The sequence below is a fragment of the Coffea arabica genome, unplaced genomic scaffold, assembly GCF_036785885.1.
Source record: "Coffea arabica cultivar ET-39 unplaced genomic scaffold, Coffea Arabica ET-39 HiFi ptg000046l, whole genome shotgun sequence".
Taxonomy (NCBI): domain Eukaryota; kingdom Viridiplantae; phylum Streptophyta; class Magnoliopsida; order Gentianales; family Rubiaceae; genus Coffea; species Coffea arabica.
Window position 1 is genome coordinate 1 of NW_027266193.1, and position 17461 is coordinate 17461.

General features: G+C 34.7%; 2 protein-coding genes across 2 annotated transcripts; one reads left to right on the top strand and one right to left on the bottom strand.

The window, feature by feature from the left end:
* Window positions 1-1700: 1700 nt before the first annotated feature.
* LOC140032767 (uncharacterized) lies at window positions 1701-3132 on the bottom strand. Its single transcript, XM_072073518.1, has 2 exons — window positions 2077-3132; window positions 1701-2004 (listed from the first exon to the last, which is right to left on the bottom strand). Exons 1-2 carry the CDS (start codon window positions 3066-3068, stop codon window positions 1716-1718), a joined length of 1281 nt encoding a protein of 426 aa, XP_071929619.1. The 5' UTR covers window positions 3069-3132; the 3' UTR covers window positions 1701-1715.
* Window positions 3133-8921: 5789 nt separating this feature from the next.
* On the top strand, window positions 8922-12414 carry LOC113731679 (uncharacterized). The gene is made up of 3 exons (XM_027257060.2): window positions 8922-9282; window positions 10626-10782; window positions 12001-12414. Exons 1-3 carry the CDS (start codon window positions 9097-9099, stop codon window positions 12123-12125), a joined length of 468 nt encoding a protein of 155 aa, XP_027112861.1. The 5' UTR covers window positions 8922-9096; the 3' UTR covers window positions 12126-12414.
* Window positions 12415-17461: the final 5047 nt, after the last annotated feature.

A 17461-nucleotide genomic window follows, 5' to 3' on the forward strand; every position in this document is an offset into this window, starting at 1 on the left:
GGTAAAGAATCAACCAACTTGAATCAAATGGTATCACAACTCTGATAACGCTTTAACAAGTGATTGGTCTCCATGAAAATCCTAATCCTGAGATCATAACAAACTTCATGTTGCTTCAGAAAAGTGATGCTTAGCTTTGATAAAGTTAATTGAAGTTCTTGTTTGTTGGCAAAGTAAGATTCAGCCGGCCTATGCCCTCATTAAGCCATGTAGAAATGTGAATTCTTTCAGCATGATTTCTTTTGCAACCCACAAGTTTATGAACAAACTCTTATGATAGTCAAGGCCCTGACTTTTTCATGTTTCTACTCTTTTGATAGTTAAGGACTTTATGAATTCAAGATACAGCAATAATTCCTTTCTGAAAGCCCACAAATCTGGGAGCTTTACTTGGCTGACTATAACTTAATGCAGCAACCCCATCTTCTAGCATTAATTGGAACTCTAAATTTTTTGTATTATACAGAAACACTATCCAATGCGCACGATTTATACTCCTTGAAAAGCCAACTTTCTGTTACGTGGAATGCCCATTCCATAATATAGTAAGCTTTAGTTAATTGTGAATTAACTTTCATTTCCCTGTAGCCAATTTTCCTCAGTGCTAGCAATTTTTTATCTATGCTCTCACATGTCTGTGTCAAAACCACATGTATGACACATTCGATGCATATGTAAGAGCAAAGGTAAGGCATATGAGTATTGTCTTAGTGAACTCAAGTAACAATTAGTAACGACATTTGGTAGAGGATAAGAGTAAGCCCTCTGTCACAAGCCTTCTTACTATCCAATCCACTTCAATTTCTATGTCCTCCTCAATTTTTCCAAACAAGGCACTACCACTCCCTTTTATTTGTCATAGGCCACTCCATCCTCCTTTCTCAAGGTAAGAAACAAGACACATCAGTATGTATTACACCAAAACAGAAAACAACATTTAACTAAGTTTTTCATGCTCAAGTAAAGACGCATGATTCATCTTATAGCAGCCTGAACACTAGCCAAAAGTCGAAAACAGACAATTCAGCAATCAGTAATGTTTGTGCAATGCCCAAAAAAGAAAAAAAATCCTCCATAAATGATAACAGCGTTCAAAGCAGAAAACCCATATGTTTGCCTTATTATTGAGGGCTTATTGGCTTGCTAAGCTAAAAGAATTGTCCCATAAAAACCAAATGAGAATATGACGACTTTTGGCCGACATTTAGACCATCGGAACTGAACCTCTATAGCATTTAGATGTCTGACTAACGTGTCAATGTCGTGAAAGGATATCACCACAGGAAACTTTGATTATGTAATAGTGAGAAGAGATCCACAGTCTCTCCTTTCAATCATGAGAATCACAGAAAGAAATAAGAGAAACATTGGGTATCATGTCTTCTCATCTTTCAGAGACACAACAAAGCAATAGAAAGCTCTTATACAAAACTGTTTCCCAATTCTTGCATTTGGTATACTTACCAAGATAAGGAGCATACATACTTCTTCTGATAAGTGAAGCAGCAAAAGAATAGTGTTGAATGCATTTTGAAATTCACGAGAAGGCCTTTGAAATTCATCAAAAATAAACCACAGCAAAGCATAAGATTCATTTGCTATGAACTTTAGCCCATTGTCAGATATAATCTATGTTAACTCATGATGCAACAAGGTTATCCCTACATATGAAGCCAATCTTCTCAACCAATATCCTACAGACATCTATACTGTAATCAGACAATCAGGAAATCCAAAACATAAACTTTTATACTATAACTCAAATCGATGACAGAAATTGCATAAAAAAGAGGAAGATCACTTAAGAATGTCCAAGAAGCTTCAGTGAAATAGAGGAGTACCTTGCTGTCTTCATAGCTAAGGCATTGCAGGCATCTTTGGACGACATGATTACCATTTAGGTCCTTGATAAGAGCAAGAAATCCAGGTTCAAGAGCTGAAATAACTAGTGACGTCTGCTGCCTAGATTTAAGCGTCTCAATCAATTTTTGAACCACTCGTGTGCTGATACAGTAATAGCTTTGTTAGATCAGTATTGTGCTGAATAATACTCCAAGCGAAAGATGCAAATCTTACCCATGGGTGTTTAATGAGATTCTGATGAGCTCTCCAGGTTTTGCTGTTACCCTGAGCAGAATCTGCATTCTCTGCTCTTCATTGCACGCTTCCAATAGCTTTTGCATAAGGTAATTCCCGAAAGGGTTCATCATAAGTTCAACTACGTGGTCAATTATCTCAGTGAATATGACTTGAACATCTTGAGGAGTTCCCTCATCAAACATCCTTTGCAAGAATCGACAACCATGTTGATCCTTTGCTATGTAGTAAATGTAACCTTGAGCTTCTCCCAAGGAGTTACACTTTGATGGCAGAGAAAATGGGCAACACAGTCTGAGACTTTGAGCACGTACTTGATTTCCTGCAATCTGGGGGCAACCATCTATAAGTGACTGCTTTTCTTGATGTGCATTTACATCAGCCTCATATGGGGAACCCTTGTTGTGCCTTGATCGTTCCTGTCCTCGATTTAACGCATAATTCAAACTTTCCCCTTGAATAATCAAGCTTTGTTCACCAGAAAGAGCCTCAAGACTTCCATGAGGTACTCTAACGTGTGGACGTACTATTTTACATGCATTTGTTCGCTGTTGGCGATAATAATTTACATTTTCCACATTGGCTTGAGTCTTCATTGGAGCCAACTGAGGCACATCCAGAGAGTGAAATACATCATTTTTGGATAGGATACCCATCCCATTTCGCTGAGCATAATATTGAGCCTCAGTAATAGAAGGGCGAGTCACAGTACCTGACAAGTTGTTAACTGGAAATCCCACATAATGATGAGCATCCAGTCCCTTCGTAAGACAAAATTGGGCACTCACAGAACCATTTCTACCATATAAATGAGAATATGGTTCACCTGATTGACTCAGGGAATACCGGGATCCTAATAGATTAGCGTCTAAACTCAAGGGACTTCCTGGAACAGGGCACTGAATTCTCCCATAATCAGAAATGCCTCTGGCATAATATTGTGAAAACAAGCCATGTTGATCCAAATCCATCCCGATATTCCCACCACTAACACGATCAAAAATCTGACGACCACTTAAATTTAGCAATTTTACATCCTCTTGGCTCCTTACTAACATACATTCGACTCAAATTCTTAACAAACTCAGCTCATCAAACACGTTATCATCAGCCTTCCGCCCCAAAATACGAATCGGGAGATTTGTTCTCCATCCACAACCGGTCAGAGTAATGTGATTGTGTACTAGTACCTACCATTTGAGTGAGTTTGAAGCTCTTCCACTGGAGGTGTGGTAGGGGATCCATTGTCTGAAAATGAATGCCCACCAGAGAACAAACTTGAAGAAGAGCCATCTGAATGCAGAGAAAACCCACTCACAGGGGAAGCACACGTATGTTTATTATTATGATCCAATGTCACATCATCATACATACCCATACGGTACATCATACCAGTCATTTTTTGTGCCAACAAAGACTCATCAAGATTATGATGATGGTGATCACTACCATGACCCATGTCTAAGATGATGATGATGATTGAAGGATATTGCATGAGGGATCTCACCCAATAGCAATTCAAGCTCCTCATCATCTTTCATTTTCCTCCTCCTTTTTCCCCTTCTTCAACAATAACTAAGATTCACAACAAGAAGGTAGTAATAACCAAAGATTTACAGCAAAAGCAGGCAAGGCAAGAATCAAGAAGCCCACATTGGAAACTGATCTAAGAAAGACTAAGAAAAAAAAAGAGTAACAGAAACGCAGAAAAGATTACCGCTTTTGATCATCTGGGATGGAGTGAAAGACCAAAAAAAGAGTCTTGATTGAAGAAAATGGAAAGAGTGAGGTGGGGTGGGGAATGGTGATTGTAAAATTTTATTCAAAATCCATTTTTTCTCGTTGGATTATAAGTTTAATAATCGGCTCATTTGGGTTTTGGGTTTTCTATTGGGATGAGTTGGTGAAGCATGCAAAGAAGAATGGACTGGATACGGTTACATACATGTACTGTAGAGAATACATACACACGCACTCTTCTGGTACGGTCTCACGCCATTAAAGCTGGAGAAAAGCAACAGACTCTCTCTCCCCCTCTCTCACTCACAGTCTCACACACCCGAGAACATATATAGCAATTGAGTGAGCGAAAATAAATATTATTGAACAAATCAAAGAGTCAAGGAGTGCTGGTTGCTCTCAACGCCCACGTACGTTTCGGATGTTTGGATATGCGATTATTTAAAATACTATTTAAAATAATTTTTTGCGATATAATATATATAAGATAAAAAATAATTAAAAATAAAAATTTTGTTAAAAATATATTTGTAATATAAACAAATAATTTTTTAGCAAATAATTCTTATCCAAATACATTCGTTGTTTAGCTTTGTCAGTTTGTGAGTATTGTGAAGGTTACACTAACATTTTGTATACTCTCGAGTATAGATATATCTCACATTAAAAATATACGATTTAAAATCAATTTAAAAGATAAGGTGGTATTAGAACTATAAATGAGACCAATCCACGCAACTTTATCTATTCAAACTCAAGCTGAGACTCAATGACACCACAAATTCGAACTCAATTAACCTTCATATGAAAACTTGAGTTCAAGTTCAAACACTAGTTTGAAGCTAGTCAAACTGGACTCAACCTCAAACAAAAATAATATATATATAATTTTAAAATAAATAGATTGGACATTTCATCTTAATAAATAATAAAAATATATGAGAGACATATGTAATTTCGCTATTAAAATATAAAATATTGCAAATATATGAATTCAATCTAGCTTGACAAGTTGAATACTTGATTGGCTCGCCAAGCGAGGTCAAACTCGACTCAATACTAAGATTGAATCGAGTTTTGATTGAGCCAACTAGCAAGCATTGAAATAGATTTGAGTCATTTGCAACCCTAGGTAACATGCATCCAATTCCAATTCCAAATTTTATCATGATGCATATTTTGCTTTCTTCAGAACATTATATCTCAATAACAACGTTTTTTTTAGGTGTCCCTAATGAAGTTGTGATGTGAAAATAAGTTGGTGACAAGAGATATTTGACCATGTGAAGTAGGAAAATTATGTAGTTTTTTTTTTTTTTTTTTGGAAAAGTATGTATTGTATGTATACATGAACCAGTAAGGATTACGAGTTCCAAATTTATATTTGTTAAAGGCATTTTGATTGTTTAATTTTTTTGAAGTATTGATATTTTTTAAACATATTTTTACTATTCAGTTTTTTCAATAAGTGTATTCGGTTTTTTAATCAACCACATGTTTTAAATTTTGTATACAAAGTATACTGTAGCATGTGATTCTTTTTTTCTTATGTATTGAATTTTATAAAATTAAACCACATTTTTTTATTACTTGTTTACATAAATGATACAACTTCTCGATTATTAAGGTTGATCCAGTGACTATGGGAGGACTTTTAGCGTTCTTGAATCATCGATCTAATAGTTGGGTGTCGAAAGGTTTATTGAGAGAGAGAGAGAGAGAGTTTATCAATTCAATTCTTACACGTACATTCTTCATCTCTTTGTCACTAATTTCAAATGTATGTAATGATTGATTTGATATACATAAACTTTAAACCTATGTTTTTTAACTCGGACTGGACCGGCCGGTTGAACGGGGGAATCGGCCAGGCATCTAGTCCGAGCCTCTCCAAAAACCTACCTAACAAAAACTCGGTCAAACCTAGGTTTAACCCAAAACCATTAAACTAGTCAGAACTGGGTTTTTCCTTTTTTCTTTTTTTGAGGTAAACTTTTTTCTTTTGGCTGGCTTTCTATTTTTTACTTTTTTATTTTCCTAAATTACATTGAAGAAAAAAATATATAAATCAAGCTTAATTGATCTATCAAGCAAGATCTACTACAGATCTAACATCAAAATTCGAAAATCAAAAGAAAAAGTAAGAAAGAGAGGGAGAATAAAAAGGAAAAAAAATGTTCATTTAAGTTTTGAATCAAGAACTTGAAAAACATGAGAGGAAAGAATGTAAAATAATAAGATGATATGATATTTTCTTCTGGTAATGGAAGAAAAAAAGAAAAAGATTAAAAGCAAAAAAGAGATTGATAAAAAAAGAGACCCAAAAGAAGAATGAAAAAACGGAAAAAGATGGAATTCATCCGAAAAACGGCAACTCTTTAATGTTTTCAGAACAAAGTGTGATCCTAATCTAATGAACCCACTCCTAAGGCTCATCCAAACCAACCTTTGCCGGCTTCACTATTTGGTATGCCATTTCCTCAATAATGCATTTGTTGCTCCTCATCGGAGGACGATGAGGCCGGGAGACGGTATTGCTAGGTTAATGAAGTGAATGTTTAATAAATTTTTCTATTATTCTGTTTTGACCTCCAAATATTTTAAACAATTATAATTGCTCCTATAAGTTTTTCTAGAGTTTCAATTGTAGCTTTAATTTCTTTACTTCTTCAAATAGGTCTTACAAATTTAGTTCTAAGCTTATCAATTATTTACAACTTCTAAACATTAAATTTGAGATAGGTTCAAAGGGTATTGAATTATAGAATGTTTGGAAATAAAGTTTAATATATGTTATATAAAATTATTATATATTTATAACATCATGATGACATCACCTGGTTCTTAGATGGGTTCGACCCGAATTGAACCCATTGACCCCTGACAATTGGGTTCGACCGAGTCACTGTCCGATCCAAGTTTCAAAACATTGTTTTAAATCATTTTGTCTAAGCTTAGATATATTACGCCCTTTAGTGTTTGGTTTGATTTGTAGTTTTTTCTAATATTATTATGTTTTCTAATAGTAGGGGAGAGAGGGAAGGTAAAAAAAAAACTTTCACTATTGAAAAATATTAAAAGTTCTAATTTTACCCTCATTTGCATTATTCTAATTTTACCCTTATTTGCATTATTCTACTTGTTTTTTGTGTCAAATGGTTGAATCCTATTTTTAGAAAACAAAAAATAAGATTTCTTTTTGGTATTGTATCTAATAATTGCTAATTTAACGGTATAAATGTCTTTTTTATTAATGCATTTAAACATTTTGTGTTTCAAATTTTCTTGTTTTATTTACTGAAGTTAACTAAATTAAGCCAAAATTTTATTATTTTACTTATTTAACCTTACGACTTTTCAGTCTTCAAGAATTCTTGAACATTTTTCACTCTATATGTATTTTCATTTTATCTATTAAGTTCAAGCATTTAATTTAATTGCAAAATAAATAATCTCAAAAGTATTATTGATTTAGTCAATATGGGTAAAGTTGACAACGAGGATATATCCGCTGATCCTAGCAACAACTTTGCACATTTCTCTCCATTTTACTCGTTTGTAAATCCGCCCTAGTGCAATTGGAGATGTTTTATATGAGATTTGTTTTAGTCTCCATGTTGACTATATATAATTAGCTAACAAGAAATAAGCATAATATTTGTTTCTTTTTTGTTATCATGCAATATGACTATCTACATAATAGTATACCATCAACGGCTTCATAAACAACTATTCTACATAATCTAAATTACTAACCACATGTCTCCTTACTTTAGTTAGAAATCAAGCACAAAATAGCACAACTAACTAGTGTTGGGGAACAATACACGCATACATACGTATAATATATGAGTTTAAAGTATATCAAGATTATTCTAATTTGGAGGTTTTCAGGCATTCAATTACTTATAGGATCTTTAAACACTCAATCATTGTAGATTAACAGTGCCTCATTTGAGTTGCCATTTTTTCTGTCTCAAAAAAAAAAATTTTTTTATGAACACATTTTTTAATCATATTTTTATCTCATATATATCAAGTCACTATATTATATTTTAGAAAACAACAATCCAAATAGGCTCACGTAGTAAACTTTTATAGCAAAAAATAACTATACCAAACTTTCTAAAAGTGATCTGATTATTCCAATAGTAGTATTAATTTCGACACAAGCAGATGAGACTAGTTTTGCTACAGGATATGTGTGAGTCCAAGATATAAAAGGTATCAATCATAACGTAATCCTCCATACGTTTTTTCTTCTGCTTCTTGTATGTTTATTTAGTTAATTAGCGAAATTGTTAGGAGATATGCCAAGTGCCAACAACTATATCAACCCCCTCTAAAAAAGAGGGCGAATGAACAATAAGAATTCCCCATAAGAAGAGGAAAAATGTGTAAGTCGAACTTTCTTTTATTTTTTTTTTTTGGTGCGAGTAAATGTGACTTTCATAATAACTTTTAAAATGTTTAAAAGCAGTCACCAGAACTTTCTTCTTTCAGGGGGTAAATTTATTTTAAGGTTAGAACTTAGAAATGTACAAGAGAAATAGATATCAGTAAGGCTGCAAACGAGCCGAACCGAGTCGAGTTTTGAGCTAATCGAGCCGAGTCTCGACTGAATTTTACCAAGCTCGAGCTCGACGAGCCGGCAATTTTCGAGCTCGAGTTCGACTCGAATCAAGTCGAGCCGAGCTCGAAAAAAATAAAAATAATTATTTTATTTTTTAAAAAATAAATAAAATAATATTTTTTTTGTTAATAAATAATAAAATATTAAGAATATATATGTAATTTTATTATGAAAATAAAAAATAAAAAAAATATATAATATACGTAATTTTATTATTAAATAAAAATAAAAATAAAATAAAAATATATATATACTCAAGCTCGCGAGCCGACTCGGGAGCTAACGAGTTTAATATTCTGAGCTCGAGTTCGAGTTCGAGTTTGACTCGAGCCGGCTCGAACTCGACGCGAGCTCGATATTAATCGCGAGCGGTTCGATTCGTTTGCAGCCCTGACAGTAACGAATAAAATGATACGGCATAAGAAGTCAATGAGGAAATTTTACGTTATCAAAAACAAAAAAAAACAAAAAAAGAAAAAGGATAAGAGGGATTGGGTTGAAGTTTGTTGGGAAATCGGTCTAGAAAGGAAACGGCGTCGTTCTCCAGAAGACGGGATTTCATATTTTCATCGGGTGCTAACCTTGCTTGCAGGGTAGTTGCCAAGGCTTCGGAAGACTTCGAAAAAATGGAAGAAAGAGACAAGGAAAAGGCGAAAGGAAGCGAGAGATGGACTGCAGCGATCACGAATTTATCAGAGATAGCGGCTAATCTCGATTCACTTCAGAAGCTACTAATGAAGAAGGCTGTATATGTTGACGAAGAGACTTTCGCCAAAGCCTCTCTCAGCTCTGAGCAAGCTCGAACTATCAAGGCACTTCTTTGGCTACCGTTATCAATTTGATTAATCTTATCTACTCTATATTATTGGATTCTTTGAATATTCATGCAGTATTTGACTAATTATATTCTGGGTTTTCCTTGATTTGGTATGTTTTGTTGGAAAACTGCTTTCGTTTAGAATTTATTTATATGATATTTAAGCTAAAGTATCTCAGATTTTGTTCTAATTCACTGAATATATCTTATTGGACTGCTGGAAAGATTGAATGTTTGTTTTTTTAATTGACTACGTTCACCTACTGTTGTCGGGCAATTTTACTGTGATATTCCTTTTCATTTATTTGTTTTTTTTTTCTTCTGCTTCATAAATGGGATGGTTATAATTGGAGTTTCTTGGCTTTTTGTTCCTTGCATTGATGATTGATTTGGTTATTGACATGGTATTGAGGTGATCTCCACTTGTCTGCACTAGAGCTGTTGATTTTGGTCAGTATAAACTTCTAAACCAGACTTAGTATAGTTTGTTTTCTGCGTTCAAGCTGTATCTTTTAGCTATATGATTCAATGTTGTTAAATAGATGTCGGATTGCATGCTTTTGTTGCTTGTGAGATTTATGCAGCTTCAGGCGGCAATCAGATGTAAAATTCAAGTGCTTGGCAAACCAAAGAGCGCATATATCTGTGCACTATTACATATTATAGTTAGAGCAACATGTACCTATTGCCGCATAAGAGAAGGACAAAAAGAAGAAAATGTATCAATTGTTACTGGGGTTGATACTGATTTAGAAGCCGACTTGATCATAAAAGGATTACAATGAGTTCACTTTAAAGTGATATTGTTCTTTGCTATTTGAAGGGTAATTTAATTTTCTGAAGCAAGGATCTTCAATAAATGTAAGAGAATCTGAAAGACACGATGCTTTAGGTGGATCATAATGCACAAAACTGAAGGTTACAGATCAGTTTGGCCCTGATCAACTGACATGTATGGGTCACTGGCCATTCAGACTAGCATCAAAGGAATTCTCGATAGAACAAATACTTCAAAGGAAAGTATACTAAGTATACACTTATATTCCATAAGTCATGTGATTCAAAATAACACTAGGTTGTTTGAAAATGAGTACGTTCTTGCAAATTTCTCATAGACCAAACCATATACTTATTGTTTGATTACCTTGTGTTACCATTGGTTTGTTATGATTATGGATAAAGGCCACGGAGTTTTATATCTCTATGAAGTTCATTGCTGAAAAATCTAGTTTCAAATCCTTGTGTTCCAACTACAAATAATGATCAGCTTTTAATTCTATTAAAGGACTGAAATTCTGACTGAGGTGAGCATATTGATGGGCTGTTTTCAAATGGCAGGTTCTTGAACAAAGAGTTGAGACCTTGGAACGGGAGTTAGATGCTGCCATATCTGCTGCAGCCCGTGCACGAAATGAAAAACGACAGGCTGAGGCAGCACAGAAAGCTGCCGAACTACGTGCTTTGGAGGTTACGAGAGAGCTTGAGAACACTACAAGTACATTTTCTTTTCTCTCCTTTAGTGTGGAATAAGCACCTTATGCGTCATTAAAGAAGAGAAATGGAATCAATTGTGTTCTAGGAGATTCTTGACCAAAATAAGCTGTGGTCATAATATAAGTTCTAGTAAAAGTTTACATCTATTTCTTTACCTTTACCTAGTGCATTTGTCCTGTATTATTGAAGAACTTCATCCATTAAGGTAAGTGTGCTGTACTCTGGTTATGTTGGGGTGATTGCTTGTGTTGTTGGGACTCTGACAGTACTTTAAAAGCCTGCTTGTTATGCAATCTTGATCGGTGGAAACTTTTGGTGTTACATGGGCATCTGCTTCTGATGGAAGTTCATATTGCAAAGCTTTTGTCTCATTTGCAATATTTCCACCTACAATCTTCAGATTAAAAGGTCTTTGTAGTAATTATTCATTAAGGTTAAGTTGGTTAAGTTTTTCTGATTTATGACTTATACAGTCTCAGCAAATAAAGACCCCATACTGTTCTCATGCTTGGGGGAATGGGTACATAATCAGGTTTTCCAAAACCTATCCCGAATTTATGGTCAGATCATGTAATGAAGGAGTAAGTTGAAAACTAAATTGCTTCTCCATCTTGTAGTTTCTTTGCTTTGAGCCTTTGTGCAGTGAACTTTCTTGTTTAGATCCTAAAGTAATTCTAGATATTTTTATAAGTTGCTTCCTTTGTCTGTCTCAGATGAACCCTGAATTTTCTCTCTTTCTAAAATTGGATTTTAATAGGCTAAAAATCTAAATGCTTTCCCAAAAGTCACAAAGAGCTAGCCTAGTGCCTGTTCCTGCCTTTTAATTTACGTTGGGCTACATGCAATGCCGCTTCAGTATGTTGATGTTAAAAGTAATGAGTGCAATTTTTGGAAATAACTGCATGGGAAGGTGAAGGTGAACTGCATCATCTAGCTGTTTTAGACCCAAAATAAGAGTCTGGAGCAGGCTTTAGCTGATTTGGTCATCTCCTGTTATGCATACCTTGCGTCAGTTTTCTATTCTTCTGGCCCCAGCCTTCAGAAAGTTATTGAGGTCTTTCTGCAATTTTGGTGATGGCCATGTTATTTCCTATTTAATGTGAAGACTATAAGCTAACAAATATGAGAGAAGTTTCTCTTTGTCACACAATACTAAATCTTGTAGTTATAAGATTGCTTGTGACAGTTGCTTTCACCCTAATATGTTTCTCTTTTGCAGAAGTATTTGAATTGCACATGGAAGAGTTGCGAGCAAAGCAAGAAGAAATTTCTAAGCGGGACAATGAAATTAAGCTCCTAGAAGCTATAATTCAGACACTCGGAGGCAGAGAGTCACTCAAATGATTAAGATCCATCTTATCACTCCAGTATGTTGTTCATTCTTTGCTGGGAAACGAATAGCAGGATGTCTGTATACGTCTCTTCATGTATATTACTAATTCTTGGAAGGAGTTCTGGAGAAGTAATTCTGAAAATATAACCGTTACTCTATTCTGCTTAACATCTTATTAACCTGGTTGACTTCCACGATCCTACTATGCCACTTGTGCCCCTAGATGGCTATTGTTTTCGTGATTGTTATTGGTCCAATAACATAATTCATTGTTGCTCCTTGTCTGGAGATTGTTATGCACTCCCCTTTTTATCTTTTTCTCCCCCTAAATTGAGGAATTGGCTACTTTATCAGTAAATTTTTGTGCTACAATGAGATTTGTGCTGCAGGTGGATAGTTCCACTAGAGCAGGAACAAGAGATACGGTCTTGAACATGAGATTAAGAATGCTACAGCTGACTATTTTGAGAAATGTCAAGTAAAGAAATGATGCAGCAGCACCTCTAGTTGAACTTCTACATACTGCTCAATCTTTCTGTGAAAGTGTTGGGGCAGCCCTCCAACACTCCATTCATGTGCTGGCAAAGTCTTTCTGATGACGGGCGCCAAGGCTGAATGCTAATACATGTATACTATTGAAAGTAAAATAACATATCGTCAAGACATCCTAAAACTAAGATAAGTCTGAGTCAATTGAGGAACGCTGGCAAGTGACATCCATAATGTATTGCTTTTATGATATGAACTTCCCAATTTGAGCTTGGGAAAGTCTACAAGTCTGCAAACTAAGACTAGATGGAAACGAAATTTGATTTACATTCAGAAAGTAACACATTATTTTCCTTAAAGGGGCAATGAAACATGGCCTTATTGGTTAGATGCTCCATTTGTTGAAACTAAGAGGTCAAGGGTTCGAGTCATCATGGAGCGAGTGGAAAAATACTATTCATCAATTTTTTAGAAAAAAAAAATATTTTCCTTAAAGGAGAAAATCATTTTGTATATTTATGGGCGGAGGAGACAATTGAAAGAATAAACACAGCAATGCACAATTATACACAATCAATTATTGCAACATCTCTTCTCCATATAATAATAAAAAAAAGATAAATAAAGTATAGAAAATAACTAAACTATCGTGACATTTGGTGTGCCCGGTGACCAAATAATGCCTAGTTAAATTCAAAAGATACCTTAAAAAAAGTAACAAGCACATGAAGGTCAAATTTTAGTATGTTAATTTTAGTGGTCTTAAATTGAAGAAATGGAAGCAAAGCACTGTAATGTAGGATCTACCCATGTCCACAAGGTAGTCCTTAAACAGTGGTAGTTATACAAGCTTTTCTTCTAATTTTAAAACTCCAATTAATTTTTTTTGTTTGTAATTTATTTTAAGCAAGACAGTAAAAAGGTATTTTTCCAAATTCTTGTCCAACTATCTGAGTTCAATGGGTGCAAAGTGTCTAAAAACTAAAGTGCAATCTATATCTATATAAGCTTGAGAAGGGATTTTCAGCAACAAGCATCCACACAGCTTCCCACTCCCAGTTCCATTTTTCTAGCATTTCACATTTAATTTAATTTATAAAATATATTCCTCTCAACTTTTGCATCTACTCTTCATATTTGATTTTGTTGGTTTTTTGTAAAATCATTTCATTTCAAATTGTTAGTTAATGTGCATGTTATTGTATTTGAACTTTAACTCATCACATTCCCAATTGCTATGCATTATTTACGATTCTACTCCAATGAAGGCCATGCTTTCATGTCTTCTTAAGAAGAGATAACAAATATAACCTCTTTTCATGCCTTCTTAATTTTAATAAAAGGAAATGTTATTTGCACTCTCATTTTTGTTATTCACACTTCCACAATCATTTTGATATTATAGTTTTCATTCATTAGATTATATGATAAAGGGCAAAAAGTCCCAGTGGCCCTCAAACTATTAGCATGATGAACTTTTGACCCCCAAACAATTAAAAGTAAACTTTTGGCCCCCGATCTATCTAAAGTATAAAATGTTAGATCTTCTGTCAAAATTAGCAGTTAATACTGACGGAATCTACGACCACGTGAGACGCACGCTGAAATACGAAGGGCATTTTTATCCACAATGACCTGTGTTCCACTCGGTAAAATGGGACTCCTTCCCGAACTTGAACAAAGAAAAACTCCATTGCAGCCAAAGAAGTTGCTGAACTGGAAGCATGCGAGAAACCAACAATCCGCCTTTTCCATTGTACAGGTGTGAGAAAATATCGAGGGTCATGCGCGGATTGTGGCTGCTGGGCAGAGATTTGCGGTATGCGCGGATGGTGGCTGCAGATTTTGGCATTGGATTGACAAGGAGATGTGCAGCCAGTCAACGGAGGTCATACCTGAGCTTCTGAAAAGAATTAATGTAGCTGAACAGCAAAGAGATGCATATGAAGAAGAAGTAAGAAGACAAGAAAGGAAAGTCGCTGCAAAATGGAGAATTGCAGAGACGGGTGATTGATTGTCTCTCCTCAATCCTCAGTAGGCCCCCACTTCCTAAAGTGCAGCAGAGTCGACTAACAGAGCATTTCTTTGCTCTACTGCTACTGTAACCGTATCTCTCAAAACAAAACAAAACTCACTACCGCCACCGACCGCACCAGCTCTCTCTCATCGGGCAAAAGAGTAGATTGCAACCACCGGAATTTTATCATCCCGATAAATGGACCTGGAGAACCAGCAGCAAGGCTTGTTTCTTCTTCAGAATGGCCACAACAGCAGCTCCAACAATAACACAAGGGCCCCCACCAATATAGCCACCACATTCTCCAGACTGACCTCCGCCATCTTGAACCACTACAGGATTTTCTTCAATGATTACGATGATGATGATGAGGAGGAGGAGAGAGAGAAGCATGAGGATGACCGTGGCCGTGGCCCATCACTCCCAGTAGGCCAAGAATGTCCATTCTCAAGGCCCTTCGTGATTCTTGATTTGATATGGAACTTGGGGTTTGTGTTGGTGGCTGCCTTTGTGCTTTTGACTACCGTCACCGAGAGGCCCACCACCTCTTTAAGGCTTTGGATTGGTGGCTATGCTTTGCAGTGCCTCTTGCATGCAGGCTTTGTTTGGCTTCACTCTCAAAGCAGCCATTTTTACATTCATCATTTCCACGGTGCTGGTAGTCGGGAAATTGCAGCAGTAGCCGATAATGGCAGACAGAGGGAGAGATAGTGGTGAAAGTAAACCGTTTGGTCAAAATTATTTTTCGCTCCATTTTATCGAGTGGAACACAGATCATTGTGGACAAAAATGCCCTTCGTATTTCGGTGTGCGTCTCACGTGATCGTAGATTCCGTCGATATTAACTACTGATTTTGACAGAAGGTCTAATATTTTGTATTTTAGATAGATCGGGGGCCAAAAATTTACTTTTAATTGTTTGGGGACCAAAAGTTCATCCGGCTAATAGTTTGAGGGCCACTGGGACTCTTTGCCCTATGATAAAACAAATGGTGGGAGTGCAAATAATAAAAAATAGAGTGCAAATAACATTTTCCTAAGTAAGAAGTGGCTTTCATGCCTTTTTAATTTAAATAAATAAGAAGTGACTCCACTTATATAGAAATTTGGTTTGTAGTTTATTAGCTGGAGGGTAAATAAAGAGAAAAACATTGCCAAAGTTAGTAAAAGTAAAAGAGTAAATGACAACAATTTATCTTTTACCTTAATAATCCTAAGTAAAATGGCAAAATTAAATACTCGACAAAAAGGAAATAATGTCGTGGAATTAAAAAGTCAAGAATGGTACCATTCATGGAATCTAAATTATGAAATCATTAAATAAAAAGTAAAGTACTACTGGCCTTTTAATGTAGAAATTTTGATTTGAAATATTCATTTTTGATAAAAAATAATAATGATAACAACAACACCAATTCTACCAAAATTTTTTTAAAAAGTAACATTACAGTTTAAGAGAAATATATAGAACAATCGACCCTAAAATACTACTTAATTTGTATATATCTGAGCCAAAATTTGTCCCTGATTAGATTTGAATAAGGGTGCAAAATCCAAATACTAAGGCCATGCTTGGATTGCTTGTTTCCGTCGGAAAATATTGTCGTTTTCCGTGATCACATTTTCCTATCACCTTTTTCCCTCACATATATCAAATCGTTACAGTAATTTTTCCATGAAAAATGACGGAAAATGCAATCCAAACACAACCTAAGGATAAACTTTTGGTATTATTAATTATTTTATATATTCTTATTGCTGTCTTCATATGTAAATATGTATTTGCTATGTTAATATATTTACATATATATATTGATTGTAGTACTTGAGGGTATTATAAATATTATCAGTTTTATATTTTTATTTTTAGATGCTAATAATTGCAACCATTGTAATCAATTTTTAATTTTTAATTTTCATTACGGTAGGTAAAGTTAAATATATTGAGTTGTAGGAATATGAATCTAGAGGTTGGGTAGGGGAAGGGAAGGAAATAGTGAGCAGTTGAAGAGTGGCGGGAAATGTTAAAGAAGAAATGTGGGTTACAATGAAGGACGGAGAAAGGGGAGAAGAAGAAAGGGATATGACAGAGATGACAAAAAAATAATAAAGAGAGTGGTAGCAAGATAGAAGGTATGAAAGTCGTAGGAGGCAGTTGATGACTAGCTAGCAGGTGAGAAATGAGGAAAAGGATGGTGACTTTTAATAATTTTGAGAACTTTAAAAACACATATTACAGAGATTTTTTAAAAAATATACGTTAAAGTTTATGAAAAATGCTAATCTAAATGCAGTCAACAATTTTAGGGGCACAAGATAGGAGAAAGAATTTTTTTTTCTAAAATTCGAAGAAAATAAATTGGTTATAATTTAATTTTTATATTATAAGATTTGATAGTTGGGTATAACATAATATGTTTTGTCAGATATTGATAAATTGATTTTTTAAAGAAAATTCTTCTCAACTTACCACCCAATCTAACCCTTTCCTTAAATGCATTAACAATTCATTTATCATGTAAATCATTATAAATTAAATTTTTTCAACATGTTAAGCATATACTTTTTTAAAATTTTTAGTCTATATATAAAAATTATTCTGTACCACAATATATAAATATATACAATGTTATTTTGATTTGACATATAAGCCTGTGCATAGCATGGGTTAAAATGCTAGCGTGTCTAAAATTAAGAGTTTAAATGTAAAGTGTTTAAAATTAACTTTAAGGTGCAAAGTGAAAATGCGGTACAATTTAAGGGTGTGAACTGCAAAGTGGAGTTAGTCCAGAACAAAATCAATCTAATAAAGCTTTACGATAAGCACGAATTGAGGCACCC